The 25,841-nt window shown below is 33.6% G+C and overlaps 1 protein-coding gene across 12 annotated transcripts in view; it reads left to right on the forward strand.

The window, feature by feature from the left end:
• LOC124364667 (voltage-dependent L-type calcium channel subunit beta-2) overlaps positions 1-25,841 on the forward strand; it is a 403,127-nt gene that overhangs the window by 361,215 nt on the left and 16,071 nt on the right. For 10 of the 12 annotated variants that reach the window (XM_046820315.1, XM_046820316.1, XM_046820319.1 and 7 more), the window contains 5 exons: positions 10,386-10,620; positions 14,506-14,743; positions 20,458-20,623; positions 21,557-21,655; positions 24,913-25,210. In XM_046820315.1, coding sequence (XP_046676271.1) covers positions 10,386-10,620; positions 14,506-14,743; positions 20,458-20,623; positions 21,557-21,655; positions 24,913-25,210 — 1,036 coding nt within the window. The remainder of the gene's footprint in view (positions 1-10,385; positions 10,621-14,505; positions 14,744-20,457; positions 20,624-21,556; positions 21,656-24,912; positions 25,211-25,841) is intronic. The other 2 variants (XM_046820317.1, XM_046820326.1) reach the window with 1 other exon arrangement.

A 25,841-nucleotide genomic window follows, 5' to 3' on the forward strand; every position in this document is an offset into this window, starting at 1 on the left:
TGTTTGATAAAATCCTCGCACAGGCCAGTGGCCCATGGAGATGGACAGAGTAGGGCCTAAAATGGGATCGGTTTCTTTTTTTTTTTTAAAAAAAAAGAAAGAAAGAAAGACATTGAGGGAATAGATCCCTCAATTTCCCCCTTGAAAGTGGCTACAGAGCCTACCAAGTACCTTCCCCAGGAGGGTTCTCTTTTGGCTGGTTTATACCTTCCAGTTGAAACCACACTGGGAACAGCAAAAACCGATGTGTCACTTAAATCTGGGCAACCTTTAGATGTCTGGGAGCAGCACATCACTAATCGCAAATGTCAAGATTCTGGGGTACAAGAGTAATTCAATTAGTCTGGTCTACTGCTGGAGGTGGCTGTTGAAGTTGGTGATATTTGTTCCCTAAGAGTCAAAGATTCTTGCCAGCCTAGACATAAGGGTGTGCCACTCCCTGCCTGCTTTGACTGGAGAGGCTAATTCAGAGCTGGCTTTCCCTTCTTGTGAAGGGACATGGCTTAAGATTAGTGCTCTAAATTTTTCCTCATGGAGCTCGACAGGAGCAGACTCTGCCCACTACCTTACCCATCAAGAATATGCTGAAAGTAGTGCAAAGGTCCCTATAGGATTAGGTGCAATTTTATAATTTCATGTCCTAAGAGAATAAAAAAAACTACCTCTCCCAACAGGTGTTGATACATGATACAAGTTGATCCATTTTGATTATATTTAAATTAATTTGTTATTAGCAAAGTAGAAGTACGCCATACCGTGTGTCTCGTAATAGGATTCACTGAGGTTGCGTGCAAAATTTCAAGTCTATAGCTATGTATGTTACTATGTCACATGTTAAAATATCATATGATTGTACCCAGCCTGTTTCAAATTTATTGCCAATGCCATTGATTTTCTCATTGCCATTATGGTTACTCATAAAACTAATGTAAACATGTTGACTAAAGCTCAGCCAAATTCCATGGGTTAACATGCACCGCCATCGAACTCGATGTTATCTATGTAAAAATGAAGTTTCATGGACAACTTAATATCTATTGATGAGTTCATTCTCGAGGTATTATGCACACAGCCAAACAGAAATGAAATTTTTCGAGCCCTTCAAGTGATAGGCTTTACTACCGCTCAGCCAATTAAGACTCGAACTAAAAACCGTAGAAATAATACAATTCTATTAAATTGTTCCCAAAATTCCTTTCCCTTCTCTTTTGCACTATTCTATCTCATTTCCCTACCAACACTTATATAATTAATCGTTAGTTTGTTATATTTTAGTATTGTTTATATGACATCATTATCAGTCACATCTTTCACTCATTCTTAGTAAAATTATTTAAAAATAAAAATAACTGATGGAAATTGTTTGAATATTTCCCTATATTGGTTTTATTCACGTAATATCCTTTTGACGTGTGTGGGGTAGGCATTAGGTTAGAAAATCACTCATGTACATGACTTAAAATTGAATTAATACATATTATCAACGACAAACAGAAGTAGAAAATATAATTTTAACTATTTCAGTCCAGTATTCATACATTGGTCCCTTGAATTATACTATAATATGATATTGCAAACAAGGCATGAAAGCATATATATACTGTATATATATAAATGCTGTGATGCTTTTTATTTTAGAATTGGATATATACAACTATATTTATGATAGTAAAGTATAAAATATTGACTGAGAAAAAGTATTGTAATTATTTTTGATATGTAACAAAACTGAGTTTGTTACAACTAATTAAAGAAGGATAAAACGAGCTTTAAGTTTTTAATGAGAATTTTAAGAGTCCATGACCATGAATCTCTGTTTTATATGAGCCAAACAACTTTGGCGACTCAAGAACGCAATCAGTTCTAATGAGGCAAGAGTCAACTTCCAATTGGACTCAACAACTCACCTGCTCATTAAAAATGATACTAAAACAGAACGTTTCTGACTCTTGAGCGGACAGTCACTACTAACTCTTTGCTGTGCAGATGTAACTGCATGTGTTGTTTTGACTTAAAACACACAGAATTTAATTTCCAGATTTTAAATCAAACAAATTTATTTTGTAAACAGCTTATTATTAAAAAAAGTCCTTGCTGTTTGGTTAAGATTTTCTCAATAAATAAAATAAATGTTTCAATTATGTTACATACAAATAAATATTTTATGTATGTATTTCTAGATATAAATAAAAGATGGAGGAGATAATTTAGATATGTTAGTGCAGATTTAGTGAAAACTTTACAGAAAGAGTTTGTGATATTTCTTAGGTGATGAATAAGAAGCGTTTTACAAATTTTACTATCAAACTTTAAGTATGTTTTTATTTGAAATCATTTTAATTATTTAAATCTAAGGTTTAAAACTATTGTTCATACGAGGTTCTGTTGAAACTGTTTCCTATATCAAAATCAAATTTTGCAATTGAAAAGCAAAAATCCCCATTCTGCCAAAGATCAGCCTTCCCATATTAATAAGAGAATTATTTAGAATCTTTTCAAAGAAATTCATTTAATATCCATTATGCACCTTAATGCATTCTTAGTAATGGTTTTGCTCTCTAAAGTCGCCACCCGCCCTCGCCACTGATGACAATACAGTAACAGACTTCATGGGATTTAATATCTTTCATTTGAATATCCAGTTGATCAAAAATAAACTAGACATGTTAAATATTTGGATAAATGAACTTAATATAACTATCGACATAATAACAATTAATGAACATTGGCTTGTTGAGGAGGAATTACTTTTATATCCTCCACTAGGTTTTAATTTAGCCAGTAGTTATTGTAGAAAACCTCCCCTTATAAGAGGAGGAAGCAGTGTATATGCCAGGGTAGGGATGGAATTTCAAATAATTAGCTTGGAAAATTATTGTTTTCCTCTTGTATTTGAAGCTTCAGCAATTTTACTAAAAAAAGAAAATTTCTTAATTGTAACTATTTATCGCACACCTGATTCTGATGTTAAGATTTTCTTCTGTTTACTAGATACACTTTTACAATTTTTATCAAAAACATACAAAGAAACCATAGTTTTGTCAGGAGATTTTAACATAAATATAATTAAAAATTCATTTGAAAAGGAGTCCTTTCTTAATTTATTACGCACTTACAATATGTATTGCTTGAACCTAGAAAACACAAGAGGAGAGGCATGTTTAGACAACATTATCACTAATATAAATACAAGAAAACTTAAATGTAAAGTAGTAGAACCTCACCTGTCTGACCATGCTGGCATCTTAGCTAGCTTATATAAATCTAATCTGACAAACATACAATGTGCTGTAAAAACGAATGACATGTACAAAAAAATAAGAGTGATGACGCCTATCACCATTGATAGTTTTAAAAAACTACTTCTTGAAGTAGATTGGACTAGGCTTAAGTTTTTTTATACTGTTGACGAGGCATTTTCTTATTTTATTAATTTATTGACTAGTTTATATGAAGAAACATGTTATTTAAAAGAAGTTATAGTTAAAAATTCAAAAAGGCCAAATATTCAATGGTTTACGCCAAAACTTAAGAATTTTAGAAGTTTTGTTTTAGTTTGTTATGACAATTTAAAAAATAGTAAAGGTACAGAAAGAGAACTGTTGGCTAAATCAGTGTACAAGGAAGCTAGAAAACGGTATATAAAGCCTTGATTAAGGAAGAAAAGCTATTGGCAAATGAAGATTACATTAAGAGGTCTAAAAATAAATGTAAAGCTGCATGGAATATTATCAAAGCTGAAAAAAGCACAGAATCGCAATCTAATGAGTCTTATATTGATTCTAATGTTTTTAATGATTATTTTATAAATGTAGCACTAGATATGAATAAAACTCAAGTACCTGATGATTTTAGTGTAGCTCTTAGCCTAGTAAATAATTATGTAAATAGTTGTACTCCAAGAAATACGTTATATTGGAAAGTAATTGTTGTTGAAGATGTCCTAAAGTGTGCTTCTGAATTAAATCTATCGGGTAGTGAAGATTACTATGGTTTTTCGAATAAGATTACTAAACAGATTATCAGTGTCATAGCTGAACCACTAACTTATCTATTTAATCGAATGTTAATTGAAGGCACATTTCCTCAATGTTTAAAAATAGCAAAAGTAGTTCCTATCTATAAGAAGGGTGATAAAACAAACCCTTCCAGTTATCGTCCCATATCTTTAATACCTATTTTTAGCAAAATATTTGAATATTGTATCAAAAACCAATTACAAAACTTCTTCATGCTAAATGGTCTCTTATGTAAAGAGCAGTTTGGGTTTTTACCAGGACTGAATACTACAAAAGCTGTAGAAACTCTAGTTGGTAATGTTATTCATAATTTTGAGTATAAAACAACATCATCTGCAACCTTAATTGATTTGTCTAAAGCCTTCGACAGCATACCTCATGAGTTACTTATAAGTAAACTTTATTGCTATGGTGTGCAAGGTAGTGAGTTGAATTTGTTGGTATCTTATTTGAAAAATAGAAAACAAATGGTTGTTCAGGGTTCTACTTCGTCTCTCATAAAAACAATTCAAATTGGTGTGCCACAAGGCTCAGTTTTAGGTCCTTTTTTATTTATCGTTGCAGTTAATGATTTTCCTTTCAATTTACCCTGTATGTCAGTTTTGTTTGCTGATGATACTACTCTTCTAAATCACCATAGTACACTTAATGGTTTAATAAAAATACAAGAAAATGCAATGAAGGTAGCAACTGAGTGGTTTCAGGCTAACAGGCTTGTTGTAAACAATAGCAAAACAGAAAATATAATTTTTTCAATGGACCATGTAATTTACAAATGTTTTAAGCCTGTTAAACTATTAGGAATCTTTTTAGACAGTAGACTAAGCTGGGAAAGTCATATAGAAAATCTTTGTACTAAATTGGCGAGAGTAATTTTCCTATTGCGCAAATTGAAACTCTGCATCACCGAAGAAATGCTAATAACCTCCTACTATGCCTTTTTCCACTCCCACTTAGTCTATGGAATTTCTTTATGGGGAAATAGTTGCCATTCAAATAAAGTGTTTGTCTGGCAAAAAAAAAGCAATAAGAATTATAAAAAATCTTAATGAAAGGGAATCTTGCCTGCAAGCTTTTAGGGATTTAAATATCATGACATTGCCCTGTTTGTATATATATTATTGTTTACTGGATGTGAAAGCAAATCTGCAAAGTTATACTGTTAGAGAAACCATACATACTTATAAAACTAGAAAAAAGTACATGTTAGAGCTGCCAAGGACCAGGCTTGAAAAAACAAAATGTAGTCATATCTATATGAAAATAAAACTATTTAATAAATTACCAAAAGGAGGATGGATTGTAAATATAAATAGGTTTAAACGAGTTGTAAGCAAATGGCTTAAAGAAAAGGCATTTTACTCTGTGAATGAATATTTGGCCTGTGATATTAGTTCCTTAAGTTTATAATTTTGTCTAGTCAAGTTTTAAGTTTTTTAACCTTTATTTTATAGTTTGGAGATTTTATGTTTTAACCACCTGACTTACATATTTTAAATATTTATATTGTTACATTTTTCATTGGGTTTTAATTGTGTGTGTTATTTGTGTTTCTTGTCCAGTCTGTGTTTTTTATATATATTTACCCTACAATGCTTTCTTATTTCTTAAATAATTTTATACAACCACTCTCTATTTATACCAATTATTAGTTTTGTAAGTTCCTATATCTTGCAACATTCCTGTTAATTTTAAAATAAGTCTCCAATTATAAAATTGTTAATTTTTTTAAGTATTACTGCCCAATAATGATGACGAAGTCTATTGTAACTAATTATGTTACTTAATGACTAATAAAGACATCTTGAATCTTGAATCTTAAACTGAGGCTATGACCCGTTACAAAGTTTTAACATGGGGCTTTAATGCCTTGAACATTAAGAAGTAACCGGAACCTCATGAAATTTCAGACACCATTGGTTAAAAAGCTTTAAATCTGACATAAATACTCATTTACCTCATGGGTACCTCAATTTATCATTCATAAGGATAATGTTTTGTTTCTTGTTTCAGGCCTCTTTCTCATTGGCCTTCAAAGTAAAAAATGTACTAAGATTTCAAATATTCCAAAAATAACTTATCTTAAAGCTATGAATAGACAATTGTACAAGCTAAGACACAATACTTAATAATTACAACATTAATAAAATTATGTTAACATAGTGCTTTCTTTTGCTTCACCTGTGTCAACATCTCTGTTGAAGCCCTTGAGTATTTTCGGACATATTGTAGTGAGATAGGTTGGGGATATAGCTATCTAAGGGTGTCCAAAAAAGAAACAGTTGGCAGAATTGAAAGGGAGAGTAATGACTATGCTTGCCAGTCAGTCCTCACTATATTTGAGAATGTTTGAGAAGTATATTCAACAAGTTCCTTATATTTAGTCTAAGTGCATCTCCAAAACCGCTGCATACATATGCCGCTAATTACTCAAGTAAAACGTTAACAGAATAGGAATATGTATACGCAAGAACAAATGAAATGTAGAAAAGATGAGGCATAGTGTTTGAGTGATATTTAAAGACATGAATTGAGGACTAGGTCTGTAACTTTACTGTGGTGTGGCTCTGTCTGCAGAGATTCCTATGACCCCTATCATCTGCTCATGAATATGGTGCGGTTATCCTGTGCAATGTAATTTTTGGGTGAGCTTTAGTGAAGACTATCATTTTAGAAGCTGGAAAAATGTCATTTCCATCCTTCTGTCTGTTTGTCCGCACAATATCTCAAGAATTAACTGACCTATAGACTTGAAATTTTGCATGAAGCTTTATTTCCATAAAGACAAAATCGAGATTGCTGATGGTCCCTGTGATTTCATGGGATTTGGTTAAGCTTTAGCAAAACTTTTTATTGGTCATATGATGGCAACAAGAAAATTGCAGAATAAATAAATTTGTAAATAAACTGAGTTCTATCATATGGCATTTTAACATGTGTCACAGTAAAATATATGGCCAACTAAAAATGAAATTAGCTATAAACTTGAAATTTTGCATGCAACCTCGGTGAAGTCTACATATCTGGCTACTCCGGAATTCCAAGTAACTTCATTCTTAACATCCCCACTTTGGTGGCATCCCTTTTTGTTAAATGTACAAGTTTTAATGATTTAAATCTGATTGATTGGTCTATCATCTTTCAATTCATCTGCATCACAATGGTGGTCATCATCAAACATCATAAGCCATAATGCCTTTTGGAAACAAACATAATCAGTTTGCTTCTGATGATGACTATGCTGAGAATGTTACAAACGTAATTATTAGCTTGTTGGAAATGTAATTAAAACTGCATGAAATTTCCGTTATTCCTTTCCATGTCACATTCAGTGCTGTGTCGGTTGTCAAGTACCAGAGGTTCCGACTATTTAACACAAAGTTCTAACAAAAGTTTACATTGTGATGCTGAATATGACATAGCAGCTTCAGCTCTATTCCATACTATTTGGACTATAGCACATTAACACTGACGACTAATTGACAAGTATGAGGAAGTTATCAATCTGGTATTGTGAAGGGTGAATTATAACTTGTGAATTATTGACTCATAGTTGTGGTGAATGTATGTATCAAAATAACCAGTCATTAACATTTATTTTGTCCTGAATGTGCATTATTGGTGATAATAACATTGTTTTTGCTCAACGTTCAATCACTTGCCATTTGATCTCTTCTATCTTCGAGCACAGAGTTCTTGATAAATTTGAACTTTACATCCCTACCAAGAAAATTGTAATTCTCTTTGGTAGCGTACAATCATGAACATTTTTTAATATGCCAAAAATGTATTTCCTAATCAATCCAAAATCAGTACCAATTTCACTTTGTACTATCCAACTATTCAAAATGTTGCAGAGAGGTAACGGGAAGGAAATTTGTTAAGATCATTCTGTATAATTTATTTAAATTTTATGAAATTTTTAATATGATTTGTTTTTGTACTCTAAATGGATTAAAAATTAGTTTTCTGATATTTTAAGTTAGTTACAATCCAATTCTTGTCATAAAGTTGGACCTTGGACAGATGGTTATTGATGAAAATTGTGATTCTGAATTAATTTTGTAGTATACTTAAAACACTTAAGCTCTGGAAGGTAAAATCTATTCTGATTGCAGCCTGTTGCATATGTTATAAATATTTGTTAAAAGGAATGAATATACATGTCGTGTGTATGTATGTTATAAATATTTGTTAAAAGGAATGAATATACATGTCGTGTGTATGTGTGTGATAAGTTTTTTGGTGATTTTTACTCGAGTGAAAAGTGTTTGGTACTTTTCAATGAACGTAAAAAAAAAACATTAATTAGACCTTTATATTTTTATAATATAAACAATTATAATTTATGGTTAGAACCATATATTGTCAAATTAGAGACATGCTTGTTAAAAAGACCTTAAACTTAAAAAAAACTTTAATTTAGGATTAAAATACATATATATTATTTGGTATGTTTTATTAACTTAGAAACAAGTTAGCCTGTGTAGACTATTTTTGGGAATCTACATCAAACTTTCTGAGCTGTCAGATAAATGTTTTACTTTATGTAATTTATGGAACAGTGAATCAAAAAATGTTATTTTGGACTGGAAAAAAATTTGTTCTTGTTTCCGTATTGAAAGAACAAGAAGCCATATGTTTTAAATGCCTGTTACTTAGTACATTGTAACATACTGATTGTATTAGGAAACAAAATTTCCACTGCTAGAAGCTTCTGGTTGATAACCACTCCAATATTCCATAACGGAATAGTGATCAGGTTATAAACGGAATAAGGACAGATATTGCAGCAAAAGGAAACAGCCTCGACAGCAGTAGAAATCCCTGCCTCATGAATATTGCAATGGTATGAATATTTTATACCACACAAGGAAAATACAGGGAGTTTGCTTTGTGAATATTCGGTCATACTTTTCTTAACTTGGAATTTGTGTTTGGATTAATGTATTAACTCTATTAAATATAACAATGTAATTTATATTCTGATAGAAATTCAACCATTAATAATTAATCCTTTTAATTTTACACAACTCCTTTTTATTTACATTACAAACTTAAAAGGAGAATAGTTCTTTGTAATTTAATGAACTTTAAATAATATATTAATCAATTAACCGTTTTCATTAGAAAAATTTTTTTTATAACGTAACTTTCTGATAGCAATGTAACTATACAATATATGTTCTTTGTCAAAAGGCCTATCTTACCTTAACTCCGTACTCTAAATCCTTCCTAAATTACATGTGACACTTAGATCTTGTACAGCGCTCTTTCATTTTAAGATTTTCACACCAGTCTTATTGTATTTGCAAATGCTCTCCTATTCCAAGTCTTTGTACAAACTTTTTGTCTGAATATGTGATTTGAAAAATTATCTTGTCTTATTCTTACCGAGGCATCACAGGCATATAGAACTTGAAGTGATTATTCTTCTGTTCCACATTTGAAGAAAAAAGTGATGTTATCCAATTATCCTCCAATATGAAAAGATGCATCACTACAATACGCTCTATGCAACATATTACTATACTAAAAAGTTTATATTATTTCTAGACTCTATGGGTGTTCTTGATGAATATGCTAAAAAAGAAATATGTGTCTAGTGTACAAGAGTTACTGTAAAATCAGGACAACAGCTGCATGTGAATACGATTGGTGTCTATCAGTAGACTGGGATGAACCTTTCGGCTTCTTGTGCGTTATGCACTCTGAATACATAATTGTTTTGTGTTAGAAAATTCCAGAAGGAACCAAATTTTTGGTGATTAGAGTTGATTATTGACAATTTATGATTTGAAAGAGCTACAGGAATTGTAGGAGTATTTTACCATTGCTATGTGTAATAAAAGCTTTGACTGATGTCTTCAATGGTGAAAACCTTAAATATAAGTTTAAAAGTTCAAATTAGTCAGTAAGTCAAATGTGAAACAACAAACTGAATCCCTTGTACATTCTACTGCGATTGTATCCCTTATACATTGAGTAAATGCGATTAGTGAAACCGCAGTCTCATTGTCTTATGTGTTCTACATATAGTTGGAAAAAGAATAGGGTATGTCTCTTAAAAGCAAAGCACATTTTCATCAGTATTGTGTACCTTACACTGTATACCATTTATTCTGTTTGATGAGATCCTCATAGATGCCAATGGTCTATAAGAATATGAAAGGCTAAAAATGATACTGAGTGCTCATCTTTTAAAAACAAAAAAAGGGAAAGATCTCAATTTTGTGTACTGTTTATCAATAAAGTAAACCAACTGAACTAGAAAAAATTATGTTAATCATATTCTTGATCATTATTTGTCTGTACAAAATAAACATTTCCTTGCAATAAAGTTTTATGGTGAAAAATTTGTTCCAGGAAAAATATGATAACAATTGGTGGATCGGGCGGCTGGTGAAAGAGGGGTGCGACGTCGGCTTCATCCCGTCACCAGTGAAATTGGAAAACCTTAGACTCCAGCAGACGCAAGCAAGGAACTCCAAACTATACTCTTCCAAGACTTCCTCATCCAGCAACCTAGGTGCGCTAGCCAACGATGTGCTGTCCACGTCTAAAAGCGCCAACTCGCGAGGTTCCACCCCCCCCACACCTGGTAACACACCAATTTTCGTTTTGCTCTTCTTTGTGTTTTTCGTTCAGTTCATTTCCGCCGTTTCTGTTTTCGGTATTGCCTGCGTGTATTCTGTTGTGTCGGTGTTTATCGTTTTGTTGGTTTACTAGTTAGCTTCTTGGTTTTAGTTGAATAAAATACTGACTGATAGTTTGCTAGAATTCAGCAAATAAAGTATGTCAGGTGTGATAGGATGCAGTTTTACATGAGTTCTTAGATTTGAATATATCAAAAACTAATATAGAGTCTAACATGTGGCAAACTGAGTCTTCAAATCATTTGAAGGTGCGTCTATTAAAGTGTTATTAAATGAGTGTCATCTATGATGTAACATTAAATTTGTTCCTCTAAAAGTGACAGTGAAATATCCATTTGTCCATCCATTGTTGTGATAAATGTGGTTGAAATATCAAATACTGACTTATATAAATAACTTTCTTGTGGACATTTTTCAGTTTGTTTCTATGTGTCTGTAATGTTCAGAAGCTGTGTTTTTGAACCTATGTTGTAACAAGATGAACATCCTTAACAAGGCATTACTGGCTTCACAGTATTTTCTAGTTCAGCCAACCTTAAGTACGACTGTTATCTACTATCGTACCTTCATAATATTGGATATAGTACATATTTATGTACTTCTGTACTAGTTTAAGGCAGAAGAAAATATATTAATTTTATCTTTAGTATGAGCATTGCTTGTACAGCTCATTCTTTGTTTCTTTTAAGGAGGAATTGTTTGGAGGGGCTATATATTTGAATATTTGTGGTCTAAAAATTGTCCTTCAATTCTTCTGAGGCAGCAGACTTAACCCTATAAACGACAATGGGCTGCTTTAATTTAAATAAAATATTTCCAGCTTTACTGTACAATTGTTGCTCCAAAACTTTTTCCTGCGGGACAGAATTCACTTTTTTAGATCTAAAAGTTCAAGTTGTTATTACGATATAGAAATGATAAACGTCAGTCATTATTATTTCATTTAAAGCAGTGTGTCTTTTCTTTTTGGTTTTTGCACTCCCTCCCAATCCTACCCGATGAATCCTCACCCAATCCAGCTGTTAAGGTGTGGTATTATAGAGTAAAGTTGAGGCTTTTGTTGTTAAGTGTGGATGCATGACTGGGTGTTTATAACGCTAGACAGCTGGACCTGGTTGGTGTGACCCAATTCTTGTTTCCTCCCAGTTTGGAATCTTTTGTGTTGAATGTGTTGAAGTGTGGTGTGGTCACAGATAAAACACGTGTGTTGTATCAGATGGATGCAAGGAAGCTAATACAGTGTAGTATAGATTTAGCGTTAGCTGTAGAAGCAACAACACCAACAGAACTATCAACAGGATACAGGATTTCGGACATTTGTCATCATTATGGTTACAAAAGGTGTAACACAACGTTTTGAGGATTGGAGTCTATCCTCTTTGTCAGGTGGGGTAGGTATTAGAACATAAAAAAATAAAGAATAGAAAGAAGAAAAGAAAAGGGTTCAAACATACTCTAAAGCTGCGTAGAGTCTTGTTCAGACATTGCCACTGCAGAGAATGCAAGTCCCGAGTACGAGAAACACTATCACACATCACACCGGCACGGATGAAAGTGGGATACTAACATGAAAATCGATGTTGGCTCTTTCTTTGGCATCGCATCGTGTCATCTGAAACAATGGGACAGGAAGGCGGTGCTCAGGAGGAGGAAGGGGTAAAGGCAAGCCGCTTCCGGCCCTATGCTTTGGTCCTAGACCTTAGTGTCAATACCTCCCCCACGTGATGAAGAGGGTAGATTCCAATCCTTGATACGTTGTGTTATACCTTTCGTAACCATAACAAAGGCCAATGTCCAAAATCCTGTCATCCTGTCATATCGTCTATTGTCAACAACAAACTTTAAACTCAGAACTATCAAATCTTGCCTAATAATTACATTTTGCAAGCACAGTGTGAACAACATTGGTTTTCAGTAACATAGTACAGGATAGATTTTGTAATATACTTAAACTCAATAGGAATTTAATTTTATTCAAGAACTTTTTATGGTCTACATGTTGAGGATTCACAATACTTTGCTTTTTAACCAGATAACTTTAAAGATCGTAAAAGATAGAATTATATCAGAGTTTTGGGTGATTAACAAAATACTTATAACCCGTACAAGGTAACTAAGAAAATCTTTAATCAATATTTAGTTTAAAAGCAGCTATGTTTTGAAAATTTATTATCCCTTTTGCTCTCCAATCTAGAAAAATTTGTTACATTTTAAAATCATTACTAACAATATAATTACATTTGTAATACAATACATTCAATACAATGCTTTCAGTGTATTATAAAGTTAGGAGCAAGTTGCCTTACTGGAACAACTCGTTACAGTGTTCTCTGACAGCTAGAACCATTGACTTGACATAATGCAACAATTTCTATTAATTATTGGTCCTAGTTATATACTAATCTTATGAAGATACACCTGAACTTAAAACTATTGCCTTTGTTTTTTTCTCAAATTTAAAAATATTAATTTATAATGTACAATTACATCTAAACCTTTAAGTGTAAAGTACAAGTCTTATAGGCTGGTCAAATCCTATTCATTAACTTTGTATAAGTTTTTTACAACATATCATACATTACATTCAACCAGCTTCTTCTTGTTTTTGAAATTTTATTATTGTTATGCCTTTTGTGTTCAAGGAACACATCATCAGACCCACACAACTGAAATAAAAGTGGTTAAATAAATTAAGTATATCATACATTTCCAAAAGGTTTCTTTATAGAACATTGGAAAAGTATGCAATAATATTTCAGGCATTAAACAAATATTTTGTCTTGCTGTTTTGGATTAGTTAGTTGTTTGAACTGATTTGAGGAAATTACATTATTTTTAATTAAATATAATAAAGAATATGACATGTCTTAAACCTTTTCTTCAGGGCATATTAAATTGGTATAAATAAAAAAAAACACAACTTCCTGAAGCTTTAACTTATGTACAAGATGTAAGAATTTTATATTAAAAAAGTTTCACGTGGAAGGATAAAAAGTTTTTTCCTTTTTTTGTATTGAGGGAATTATCTTAAAAAATTTAACATACAAAAATATTTTTCAAATCCAAAATTGATTTTACAGCCTTAATTCATGGACCATGTTAGGTGCCAAAATCTATTGTGGTTAAAATTAGTTCTATAAGGTGCATCCATAGTAATTTTTGTTGATATTTATGTATCAAATTATAATATAGGGTAATTGTACAGAAAATGGTTCTGACATTGGAACTCTACTATTGTTGCCCGAAAGACTTTTGATAAAACTGTTACTATTACTATTTGTTTCATAGATGCTCATGCTGATTTTAGCATAAATTCCATAAATCAGTAATACACACAGGATAGTGTTGTGGAAAACCACCTTAGACTGAAGGCTTTTGCTTCCAAAAGTGTTTTAAAGCTATCAAATTTTATTTGGTCAATAAATGTTAGAATGTATCTTCAAAACATCTTGATTAAAGCTCATGTCGTTTTGAAACATATAGAGAACAGAGAATGAAAAACACTTTTTACTTATCCCATTAAGTCGAATTGACTTGTTGAATGTTCTGTTGATTTTCATTAGATATGTGAAATGAAAATAGAACTGTACACAAAAATAGCGCAGTAAATTGGTTTACCATATTATAAATATGCTTCAAAATACAACCAGATATGCGAGGGAAGGGTAAAAGAATTACCTATTTGGAGGAACATAACAATTTAACCCAGCTTGTATTTATTTATCTTTTTTCAAGTTATAACATTACTGAAAAATACTTATAATTTAACACTAATAGTAGTAAAATTAGTAGTGAATACTTGTAAACCATTTTGCTACCCAATTATGTAGGTGAGGATTCCGACTCTCTTGGTAACGCAAGACTTGCCGGGAAAACAACACTCACCACTCCACCCGCCAAGGAGAAGCGGAAACCGTTCTTCAAGAAACAGGAGACGACGACTCCATACGACGTTGTGCCGTCCATGCGCCCCGTCGTGCTCGTGGGGCCGTCACTCAAGGGCTACGAGGTCACGGACATGATGCAGAAGGCACTGTTTGACTTTCTTAAGCACAGGTTCGAGGGAAGGTAAGCATTATTAAAAAATTATTGTTAATCTTTTTCGCAGCTAATGGCTGGGATGACTCCTGTTTTCATCCTGAATTCAGTTTTTACTTCAGGGCTTGAGAAGATTTTCTTTTAATGTTTATGGATTATTTTAAATGTAACAAGTTCATTGATGTCGGAACATAAATATCATCCCTTACAATCTATGTGAAATTTTGCTCTGGAGATGTTGTGACGACCCCCAGCATATAGTTCTAAGACCAGACCGGTAACATCGTATGCGATCTTAATCAGCCAATTTAAAATATTAAATTATCAGTAATATATTTTATTTTTATTCAGCATAACATCTAATTGTAGTAGCGAGTAATGAATATATGCAGTCAGACGTATTAGGTTAAGCAGTGCAGGTGGAGAAGATATATAGTTTAATTCAACACATGAATTGTAAGTCCAGGTCTGTCACCAGTAAGCCTGGTAACTTTCCATACTCAGAACAGCTGCGCAGTTACTGGGTGTTAGACAAGCAGGAATTTTGCTGAGGTAGCGTCTGGTACAACGCTGTTCCCTGGAGTTCGGTGTGCTGAGTGGCAGTTGTGCCGGATTTTTGAACGCGTCAAGCTCGCGTGAAATCGCTCTCTCGCTCTCTCACTCTCTCTCCTGTTCTAAATTTGTAACTGTTGAACTGGTTTTAAATTATGTTACAAAACTCAAATTGTTTTACAATAAAGTAAATTGTTTTATTTGGCCAACCGAGGAGAGCATTTTTATTACAACAACCTGATTGATCCGGGCTAGTTTCCATCACCGTGTCCGAGTTACCACCCGAGAACATTTAAAATTGAAGTACGTGTGGTCGTCACGCCACAATGTTTAACTAGTAAGAAAAGAGAATGATTGTCTTGCTCTTGAGATTTCCATCTAAGGTCTTGGTTGATTAAATAAATCTCTTGATACCAAAATCTTCCACTTTCCAGCTTTAAACTCAGCAATTGTCATGTCTAGTAGAGATAGGATATTATATCTAAGAATGTTTTTGTTTTAAAGAAAGTATTCTGATCATCGGAACTGTAAGAGGTTTGAAGTTGTGGATGTCTATACAGTTTATTCTGGCCTTGAAGAAAGGTGTTTAAGTAGAACAAGACATAATAAGGGAATGCTAGAAGCATCAAAAGTGATCTTATGTCTTGTATACCGACATTTGAAAATATATTAACCGGTTTCAGGAAGAGAATCTCCCTCAATCCATCCCTTCAGTGTTGATATGCCACTATGCTATGCTTGAAAATTGGACAGTATTTTATGTCTGCATCAATCTTTGATAAAGATCCTTTTCCTCTTCTAAGGGGCGGCCTATTGCCATGCACTCAGGCCTCAGGAGCCTTTTACGCATTCCTGAAGTATAATCATGAGGCCAACCAGTCTACGGTTTCAGCGGTTCTACAAACCGCCAAAAACAACTGATCAGGTCCTCCTGGAGAAATTCAGCATCCTTGTCAAACTACCCAAGCAGGCGTAGTGCTCCCTTAATACTGTAGGAAAGTCAAAGAGCAGGTGTTCAGTGGTTTCCTCATGTTTGTCACACATTCTACAAATCGTATCCTCCTGAAGAATGCTGACTCTGTGAAAATGCTCCCACAGGTAACCATGTCCCGTAATTAGATCCATAACTCGAGAAGACACTGATGCACATAAGAAGAGGTCAGGCACCACCCTGGGAAAAGGCGAATATAGGGAACATTCCCCTCATTCTCAGGCCCGGATGCAGTCTCCACCTTCTTTCATGTTCAGCGTGAACCTATTTCGAGACAGCCCCAAAGGATTCACACCTAGAAATACCACAGAATGGTTGAGGTCCTGTTGGGACGCTGAGCCCAAGTTGGCCAGGGCATCAGCTCTTTCATTCCCAGGGATCCCCTCTTGACCAAGAACTCAACGAACAGTTACAATGTTGATTCTGCCAAGGGAAAAAGCGACTTGATAGCAGTCCCAGACAAGTTTGGATTTGAACACACAAGAGTCAAACGCCTTCAATACTGCCTGACTATCTGTGAAAATGCTAATCATTTACGAAAATTCTCATGAGCACATTCCATAATGGCTGGGTCTTCTGCCTGAAAGACTATGGGATAAGGACCCTTAGGGACCACCAGCTTTCTACATGCTCTCACTCCCTTAATTTCGCCACATGTGCGCCACTTTTTGTTTTAGAGCCGTCCGTAAACCAATCAAGCTGTAAACCAATAAAGATCAGTTGCTCGAGGAACCTGAGATAGTTCATACATATGGTTACAATAGTTTATGAAACACAAAGCACAAAGAAGGTTGTGTGCATTTTGTCACAAGACTCCATTTCATCTCTCCCTACCAGCATGGCTTTATGAGATATTGAACAGTTAGGTTGTTACTGTTTACCTTTTTTTTTTCTTTTTTTTTTTGTAACAGAGGGCCAGGTTTCCTAGGCCTAGTAGTTGCCTCTCAGCCATCCGGCTTATTGTGCACCCTCTCCCAGGTTTAAGCTGTATCAAATCCCAGGCCTTTACAAAACCATGAGATCTTCTGAACAACGCTTTCCTGTTCCAACCCCTCTTCCGTATGCAAAAGAACACCTAGGGATCTTGAGCGTTTGCTCTGTAATGGCGGACATTCAAATATGACGTGCTTGGCTGTTTCGTCAGCCTCACCACATTTCCTGCACAGTGTTTCCTGAACTGGAATACCTATTCTGTTCAGGTGACTTCGGAATATCCAATGACCTGTAATAAAACCAGTCACCTTTCTGATCTCCGTTCTACTCATTCTAAGGGCATCTGCTGCAATGTTCCTTGATGGTCCCTTGAGCATCCGCTTTGCTTGTACATTCCCCTCAGTATTTCTCCAATGTTGTAGGTGTTTGTTAGCCATCCACTTGGTAACTGATCTACGTGCTAAGTTATATGAGATCCCACACGGTTCAGGACCGGTAAGAAGACAGTTGGCTCCCAAGTTAGCGCAACTGTCTGCCCCTTCATTTCCTGTGATTCCTCTATGTCCAGGCACCCAAGTTAGAATAACTTTATTGGTTTTCGCCAGCAATTTCAAGACCTTATGGCATTCCCAGACTGTCTTCGAATTACAGTCATGGTTGGCCAAGGCCTGCAGAGCAGCCCTGCTGTCCGAGTTAATGTAGATGTTTTTGCCTTTGTAGCCCCTTTCCACATTAACTCTTGCACATTCTGCAAGGGCTGTAACTTCAGCCTGAAAGACAGTTACCTTGACTTTCAACTGAACTTTGACGTTTCTTCATCCATCTCTTTTGTGAGATTTAATTGATAATTATAGTCTGTAATGACTCCATTTGGGAAATATATTTTTATGTTATTTATCAACCATTAATTCTGCTGTGGGATGGACTGAAATCAGTTGCATGTCACTGTATCCCTGAAAATTCGTGGTAGTTACTTTTACATGTCCTTTTACTAATCCTTCTTCCTTTTTAATAGCTTGTTGTTTTTCTATATAGTCCTATGTGGTTGCAATTAAATCAACAGAAATATAGATATACCATTAAATATGGCACCGAACAACCCATTTTGACTAGTATACTTCAAAGCTTGTGACATTGTAGTTAGATGGCACTGTAAACACAGCTGGTTGACCAAATATGACTATTAGGTTTTTATGGAATATGAAAGTGGTTTTTGAGGTGTAACTGTGGATTACTCACTGTCAACTTGTAACTCCTCATGTCTTAAAGTTTTACATGGTTGGCATTAGAGTTATTTTGGACACTTGTGAAAAGATCTACTAGTCTAGTATTATTAGCCAATGAACATGTAGTAGTGAGTGGGAATCCTACTAAAAAAAGGGACTTTAGCCTTTCCTCATTCATATTATGCCTTGTATGTAACCATGTACGATGCAGGAAAGAATTACACTTGGAAATCTGCAGTGAATTTCAAGTCACTAAAAGAAACCATCAGATTAGGTAAAAACCTTCAATCAAAACTAGCCTATTCTTCAAAATAAGTCTAACAAAAATCCCTTTGAAGGAAAAGCATGTTTCACTCACAAGAATTTAGAATTTCGATCCTCTAAATCCTAGAAACTTTTACATAAATGCATGCAAAGTTGCAGAAGGAAGTAAAATATGATGTTATATACCACAACTATAATACAAGAAATGTGTAAAACTGTGCATAAAAATTGCAATTTACAATATTTGAAAAAAATTAAAACCTGACAACAAGAACATTGTTTATTCCTTGAACTCCATAAATTGGCTAATTCTCCAATAATTAAAATTTTCTAAACATTTTAACTGATTTGTTGAGTCATCTTACTAATGGGTTTATCAATCTTGAAGTGGCTGACAGGCAGATAGCCTGTATTATTATGGAAGAAGTAGAACTGACCAAAATTCTCACAGGCCTCTTTATTATAAAAACAAGTTATCAGTGAACAAGATGTACATGCCTCTGGGGAGCAGTGGAATATAAAAAAGTTTTTATAGACGAAGGGTTGAATCCAACTGAAATTTTATAGCAATTGCAGGCACAGCTTGGAGCAATACCCTATCAAGAACATATTTGGTTTGCAGCAAGAATTTTTGGAGGCGAGAAAGGTAATGAATGAGTGGCATTGCCACCAAAGACAAGTATGATTTAGCCAGTATTGAGGTGATCTGAATATCAGTTATGGGAATGTCCAATGTATTGTAACAGAAAACTTGGGATTCCACATTTTTTTTTGTTATTGGAGAATCACAAGCAAAATCAATTGCAGATCTAGCAACAGCTTCTCAATTTATTTCAACAGCGAGGGCGAGGTCTTTTTGAATCACATCCTCATCTTTGACCTTGTTAAAACTAGGTTTTACCATTACATATCCATTCCAAGTCGAAAAAGGTAAGTATGGAATGGAAGAAGACGGATAAAAGGACACGGCTAAAGAAAAAGATGTGATTGTTGTCTCAGAAGGTAGTCACAAAATGTTGATGGGAATGATTATTGACCCTTCTTGAGCAAAAATTCTTATTCCATATTTTGTTTATTTTTAAATACTTGCTTGAGTTGAACGATCTTCTGCCTGAGTACTACAATGATGACAAGTTGAAAATCAGAACAATTTATTAATTTAAAATTCTATTCACTATCAGATTAAAATATTTAACCCTCCAAGTAGTGGTAATTAAATCACTTTAAAGTGCTGGGCTGTTTTGATACAAATATACATTCAAAGATCATGTGTTATATATCATTCTTTTCAGAAAAACATGCTTTAGGAAATATAGATAATTTAAAACACTTACCACTTAAAAAAAAAAAAGTCTTTATAAGTAGTAGATAATTTGTTTTATTTTTTTGTTTTTTTCACTAGGTTGTGGGCACCATCTCCAGCTGATTGGCAAGCGTGACAAGAGCTGACAAAATCAGCTTACTGTTATTATTCATTCTACTCAAAGGCTTACTAGAGCCAGTGCGTAGAGAAATCTCTCCTACATTGTACTATGAAAATTACGGAATAATTAAATGTACTGTATTACGGTAATTTAACAAAAACAAACATATCGCACAGTGCGATAGTAACGCTTGGAGGGTTAAACTATTATCTAATCATAATTAAATATCACAAGGAATTAGGAACCACTAGTTCTCAATATAAGATAGAGCAGAGCAATTTGATTTGTTAAATATAACTTTTTGCACCAATTTATAACTTTTTCAATTTGTAATGAATATTGTGTTTACTGCAGGATCATCATAACCCGGGTGATGGCGGACATCTCGCTAGCCAAGCGTTCGCTACTCAACAACCCCTCCAAGCGAGCAATTATGGAGCGAAGCAATTCCCGGTCTACATGTCTCGCCGAAGTTCAGGCTGAAATTGAGAGGATATTTGAGCTGGCTCGTACATTGCAGGTATGTTTTAATCATGAGATGAATAAATGCAATCCTTGAAATTGATAATTTCATTCCAAGAAAAGTTTATAATAGAATACCATGTATGGGCTATTTTGTGATAGTTGTTGTAGAGGGTTGCCAAAAAGATGGTATATAATATAAACAATATAAAATAGTAGTTTCTACTATTATTTTCTATTATTTTTTTTTTCTTTGTGAATTTCCAAAGCCTTTTTAGAGTTTATAATCATCATCAGTTTATCTCATTACAAAAAATGAGATATCCAGTAGTCCACTAAGGGTGAATTGAAACGTGAATGGACTTTCTAAGGTATGTGATTGGCAAATCATTTCCCATAAGTTGTGTGGAATACTCAGTTTAGTTGAATTCACATACTGAAACATAGCAACTGATTTTGGTTTTCAAACTTTAACAATATGTCTAAAATATAAAGAAACTTTTTAATGCTAATTCTAGACTTCAATATTTGGTTGGCAACATGGCTAGCTCTATAATCTTATTGTCAATTCTTTATTATAGGTAAGTTGTTAAAAGTAGCAAAACATTATTCTCACAGTGTGTAAACAGTATAATTCACTTGTCAAAAACAATATTTGGAATCAGTGATCAGAAGATCAAATCTTCACAGACATGTGGTGAATGGTATCATAATTTAAAATTCACAAGCAGTAATCGTTTTGATGTATTTAAATCAGAATCGAATATGAAAAGCTGAACGATGCTGGAACTTTTGTGTGTGTGAAATGAGGTGTGTATAGAAAGGAAGGTCTCTCTATTGATATTTTACAGTTCATTATTGACAATGGATAATTTGGAAAGATAATCTAAATCTGAATCACAAGATCAAATAAATTATTTTAAATTTTACAAAACTAGTAAACAAAATTAAACCTAGTAAAGGAGTAATTCTGATTTGTGAAATTTTACAGTTGGTAGTACTGGACTGTGACACTATAAACCACCCCTCTCAGCTGGCCAAGACTTCTCTTGCCCCCACTGTTGTTTACCTCAAGATTTCCTCCCCCAAAGTGAGTATCAAAGAATAAGAACTATAAGTAGAAATTATTGAGTTGTTATCAACGTTTCTGAGCACACTAAATCCTAACATTAAGTAGAAAATATTTAATCAGTCCTTCAGGAGCAAAATCAGCACAAGAACCAATAAATATAATGTTCATTACCAGAAGGGATTTACAGAATTCAAGCCTCCTTTATGTTGGTTATTAACTCTATGCACTCAAAGGCAGTATTTATAATTTGTCCTTGGAGCTTGGCCAGCACTACTGGCTACCGCCATTTTGTTGGAAGCGCGGATTAATTTTTGCTGTAATGTTATCTCAGCTTGTATGTCCAGCTGTACTGGCCAAGATACAATCAGCCATGGCTCGTAAGGCCAGCACCACTGGCCACTAAACATAGCAGTTAGTTGCTCAAAGGCTGTGTTATCATTTTTAGTAGTTCATTGATAATTTTAAATGTAATTCTAGTTATATTGTTCTAAAACTGATAATTATCCTTTCCAAAATTAAAATGAAAAATATACTGTGCAGGTATTACACAGTTTATGTAAAGTTACTTTTGTGTCAATACAGGTTTTAATTTTTTCTTAATGATGTTGTACATCAAAAATCTAAAATTTGAAGGCAAATTTAGATTTAAGATATAATTTTTAAGACAAATTCTTGAAATTATAGTTAAAAAAACAAACAAGACAAATCCTAAGTCTGAAAAGCCATATTGCTTTATAATGTCGGAAGTTGTAATTTTGAATTTGTGTTGTTATGTTTAAATTGTATGAAATAGACTATATATATATAAATGAATGTTTGTGTGTTCGTCCTTTATGGAATCGTAAACTATTTGACCGATTATTATGAAAATTTGTATGTATATGTATTTTTGACGGAGAAGGTTTATGTGTTATGCCTATTGATGTATCTCGCCACCAGGCGGCACTGCAAAAGTTAAAATTTTTTATAGCGCCTGTACACTATAAACTGCGATTATGAGACAGTTAAGTATATTAAATAGCCAAAAACTATTTGAAAGTGCTAAGCTTTGATGTATATTTGTCTTCAAAATACATTTCTGCTTGAACTTAAAGCTTGAGTGTTAGACCACTTTATAATAAAGTACATGTACGTAGACAATGGCTATAAACATACACTTTTGACAGATTTTCTTGATCGTGGCAACAATACAAACTCTACATCATCGTTGGAAATATAATTCACTTGAACCAGAAGTGCACATACACGGGCAAAGCTTACGAAAAGCGTGCGAAGCCGCGGGAAACAGCTATGTGTAATAAAGATAAAAAGTGTGGCAAGGCTATTCATTCATATTTTTCTAAATGTATTAAACAGGTATTTTTGTGGATTTGCCTGAAGATGAAACCTTTGGTTTCGAAATGCCTCGTCCAAAAAATAAACAATTTGGAAAAAGTAGTGTTTTTATTAACATTTAATAAGGTTTACATTTATTTACAAACTTCCTGTGTAGTAAAATAATACAGTTGTATTCCAAAATCAGATCTTTATATACATGATTCTTCAAGAAATCTTTTTGTGAAAACTAAATTTTCTCATATACCATACTTAGAATAAAAAATGTATTTGCTTTGCTACTTAAAACTTTCTGGTTTTTAGAACATTTCTATTAATAAGAAAAGAAATTCAAAACAGATCACAAACTAAAATCGTACTGAATTTGAATATTTTGAATTCTAAATGCTATAAATCATTACAGGAATAAGTTCGGTAGAAATGGCAAAGTTCAGTTTTCTGCAAATGAGTATCAGTTGAATCAATGCTTTTCATCATCACTTTTGTTCCTCCATCCTTCACCTACCTTCTCATGCTATGGTCAAATGCCTCTCTTTGTGCCATCTAATGCAGTTCTGAGTGATCCCAACCTGTATTATTATTACTGAAACAGAACATCCTCTGGTCAACATTTTATTGCAGTCTACAGTGTGTCCACCAGAACTCTCACTTTGGAAAATGATTCTTAACAATTCAGTAGACCATTCACTTAGCCGCAGAGTAATTTCCCATGGGCATCTGAATTGGGTCTTTTTTATTATCCTTTGTGTGCCTAACAATTTTGGTAAAAATATCCAAACAGACCTTAGTAAAAGTCTCTTAACTTTACTCACACGACAAATGTATTTTCCATCATGGTAGAATTATGCTAAGATTTGGCTTATGGTATATTCATCTTTATGTTTAGAAACAAATAGTGTAATGTATACTTTACAGATAGCCCAATAGAGCACAGGAGAAACCTCTATAGACACTCTTACTGAATTGAAAATGACATCCGTTAAGAAAGTTTGTAAATGGTTGTTTTTATTTTTACTTGCCATTGTTTTTGCATAGTCAATAATTAAAAAATAATACACAACTTGAAAATGATTCTTAAGAATTCAGCAGACCATTCACTTAGCCGCAGAGTAATTTTCCAAAGCCATCTGAAATGGGTCTTTTTTATCGTCCTTTGTGTGGAAATGCCTAACAATTTTGGTAAAAAATATCCAAACACTCCTTTTAGTAAAAGTCTTTTAACTTTTCTCATACGGCAAATGGGTTTTCCATTGTGGTAGAATTGTGATGTGGCTTATGGATATATCAATCTTTATGTTTAGAAACAAAAATAGTTTAAATTGTGGTCTACAAATAGCCCAATAGAGCACAGGATAATATTCTATGAACACTCTTACTGTGTTTAAAATGGCATCCGTTAAGAAAGTTTGTAAACGGTTGTTTTTATTTTTATTTTGCCATTTTTTCTGTGTTGTCAATAATTTAAAAAATAGTACGCAACTTGGTCTGTGCTCAAGCTTACGTTTAAGATTCTTCACCAATTTCTCATGGATTGACCTCTTAGATGGTAATGTTGAGGATGACATAAAGTAATAAAGACCATCATCACTAATTCCAACCAAATTGTCTGTCTTTATATGTTCGACTGAAGTTGATTTAACTTTTACATAGGTGTCTGTTAGCTTGTTTTTTAGGTGTGGAAAACTAAACCAATAGGATTTAAGAAAACAATTATTGTTTGATATCTTTAATCTATTTTGACCTGCACCAAAACTAGTGTGGATGACAATTAATTTTCCTTCCTAGGAGAAATTCCTCTATTGATTTTATGAAAAACTATGTTGTGTTCTTGTACAATATAAATTCTGTCCTAACTGCTGGACTATTGTAGAGTGGCCAATAATAACAGAGCGTGTGAGGGTGTTAAAGTTACAATCGATAGCGCTGAAACAATTTTGCAGGTGCTTCAAAGGCTGATAAAGTCTAGAGGCAAGAATCAAGCGAGGCACCTCAACGTACAGATGGTGGCTGCGGAGAAGTTGGCACAGTGTCCTACTGAGATGTTCGACGTGGTACTTGATGAGAACCAGCTGGAGGACGCCTGTGAGCATATCGCCGAGTACCTGGAAGCCTACTGGCGGGCCACCCACCCTCCTACTCACGCCCCCGCCGCTCCCGTTCCCCGCCCTATGCACCAGCCCTCCCCACCTGGGGCAGATCACGCTGGCAACATCGTCCGTGTCAACTCCACACCTCCAGGTAACTTCTGCGGACCAGCTAAATTAACTGAAATGTAGTCAGTATTAAATCATTGTTAAACTCCAGGCAATTAAAAGTTATTCTAATTATTCACTAATGCTAAAATTCTTAATATTTTTATCATTTGTACGAAGCCTTATAGATATTTATCATCTATCAAAACTGAAGATTGTTTTAATATTTGAGCCAGAGCAATTAATTTAGACTTTAGCTTCTTGTCTTTTGGTCTTTATATAAATAAATAATCTAGTTTAAATGGCCAGTAGTTTTATTGAGAAAACTAGTCAAACTAATTTCAATTTAACCTAACAGTAAATATTTAGAAAAGTAGAACTATCTTATTAGTTTAATCTAGATAGAGTCTTAGTATTCTCCACAAGATTTGAAACAATTTTGTTATACAAAACGGATATTAATTATATTTTTCTATTAGATTTGAACTTAAAATCATGTATCCCAATTCTTAATAGCATATTTTAATGAGAAAATTTTTTTAGAATAAATATAATATCACACTAATTTAGTTTTTATAAATTTTAAACATGAACAAGAATTAAATTACATTTTCATGTTTGACATTATTTGTTAGTGAACTGATCTGTTCTATGTTTCTATCTCACACAAAATTGAA

The sequence above is a fragment of the Homalodisca vitripennis genome, chromosome 6 (genome assembly GCF_021130785.1).
Source record: "Homalodisca vitripennis isolate AUS2020 chromosome 6, UT_GWSS_2.1, whole genome shotgun sequence".
NCBI classification, from domain to species: Eukaryota; Metazoa; Arthropoda; class Insecta; order Hemiptera; family Cicadellidae; genus Homalodisca; species Homalodisca vitripennis.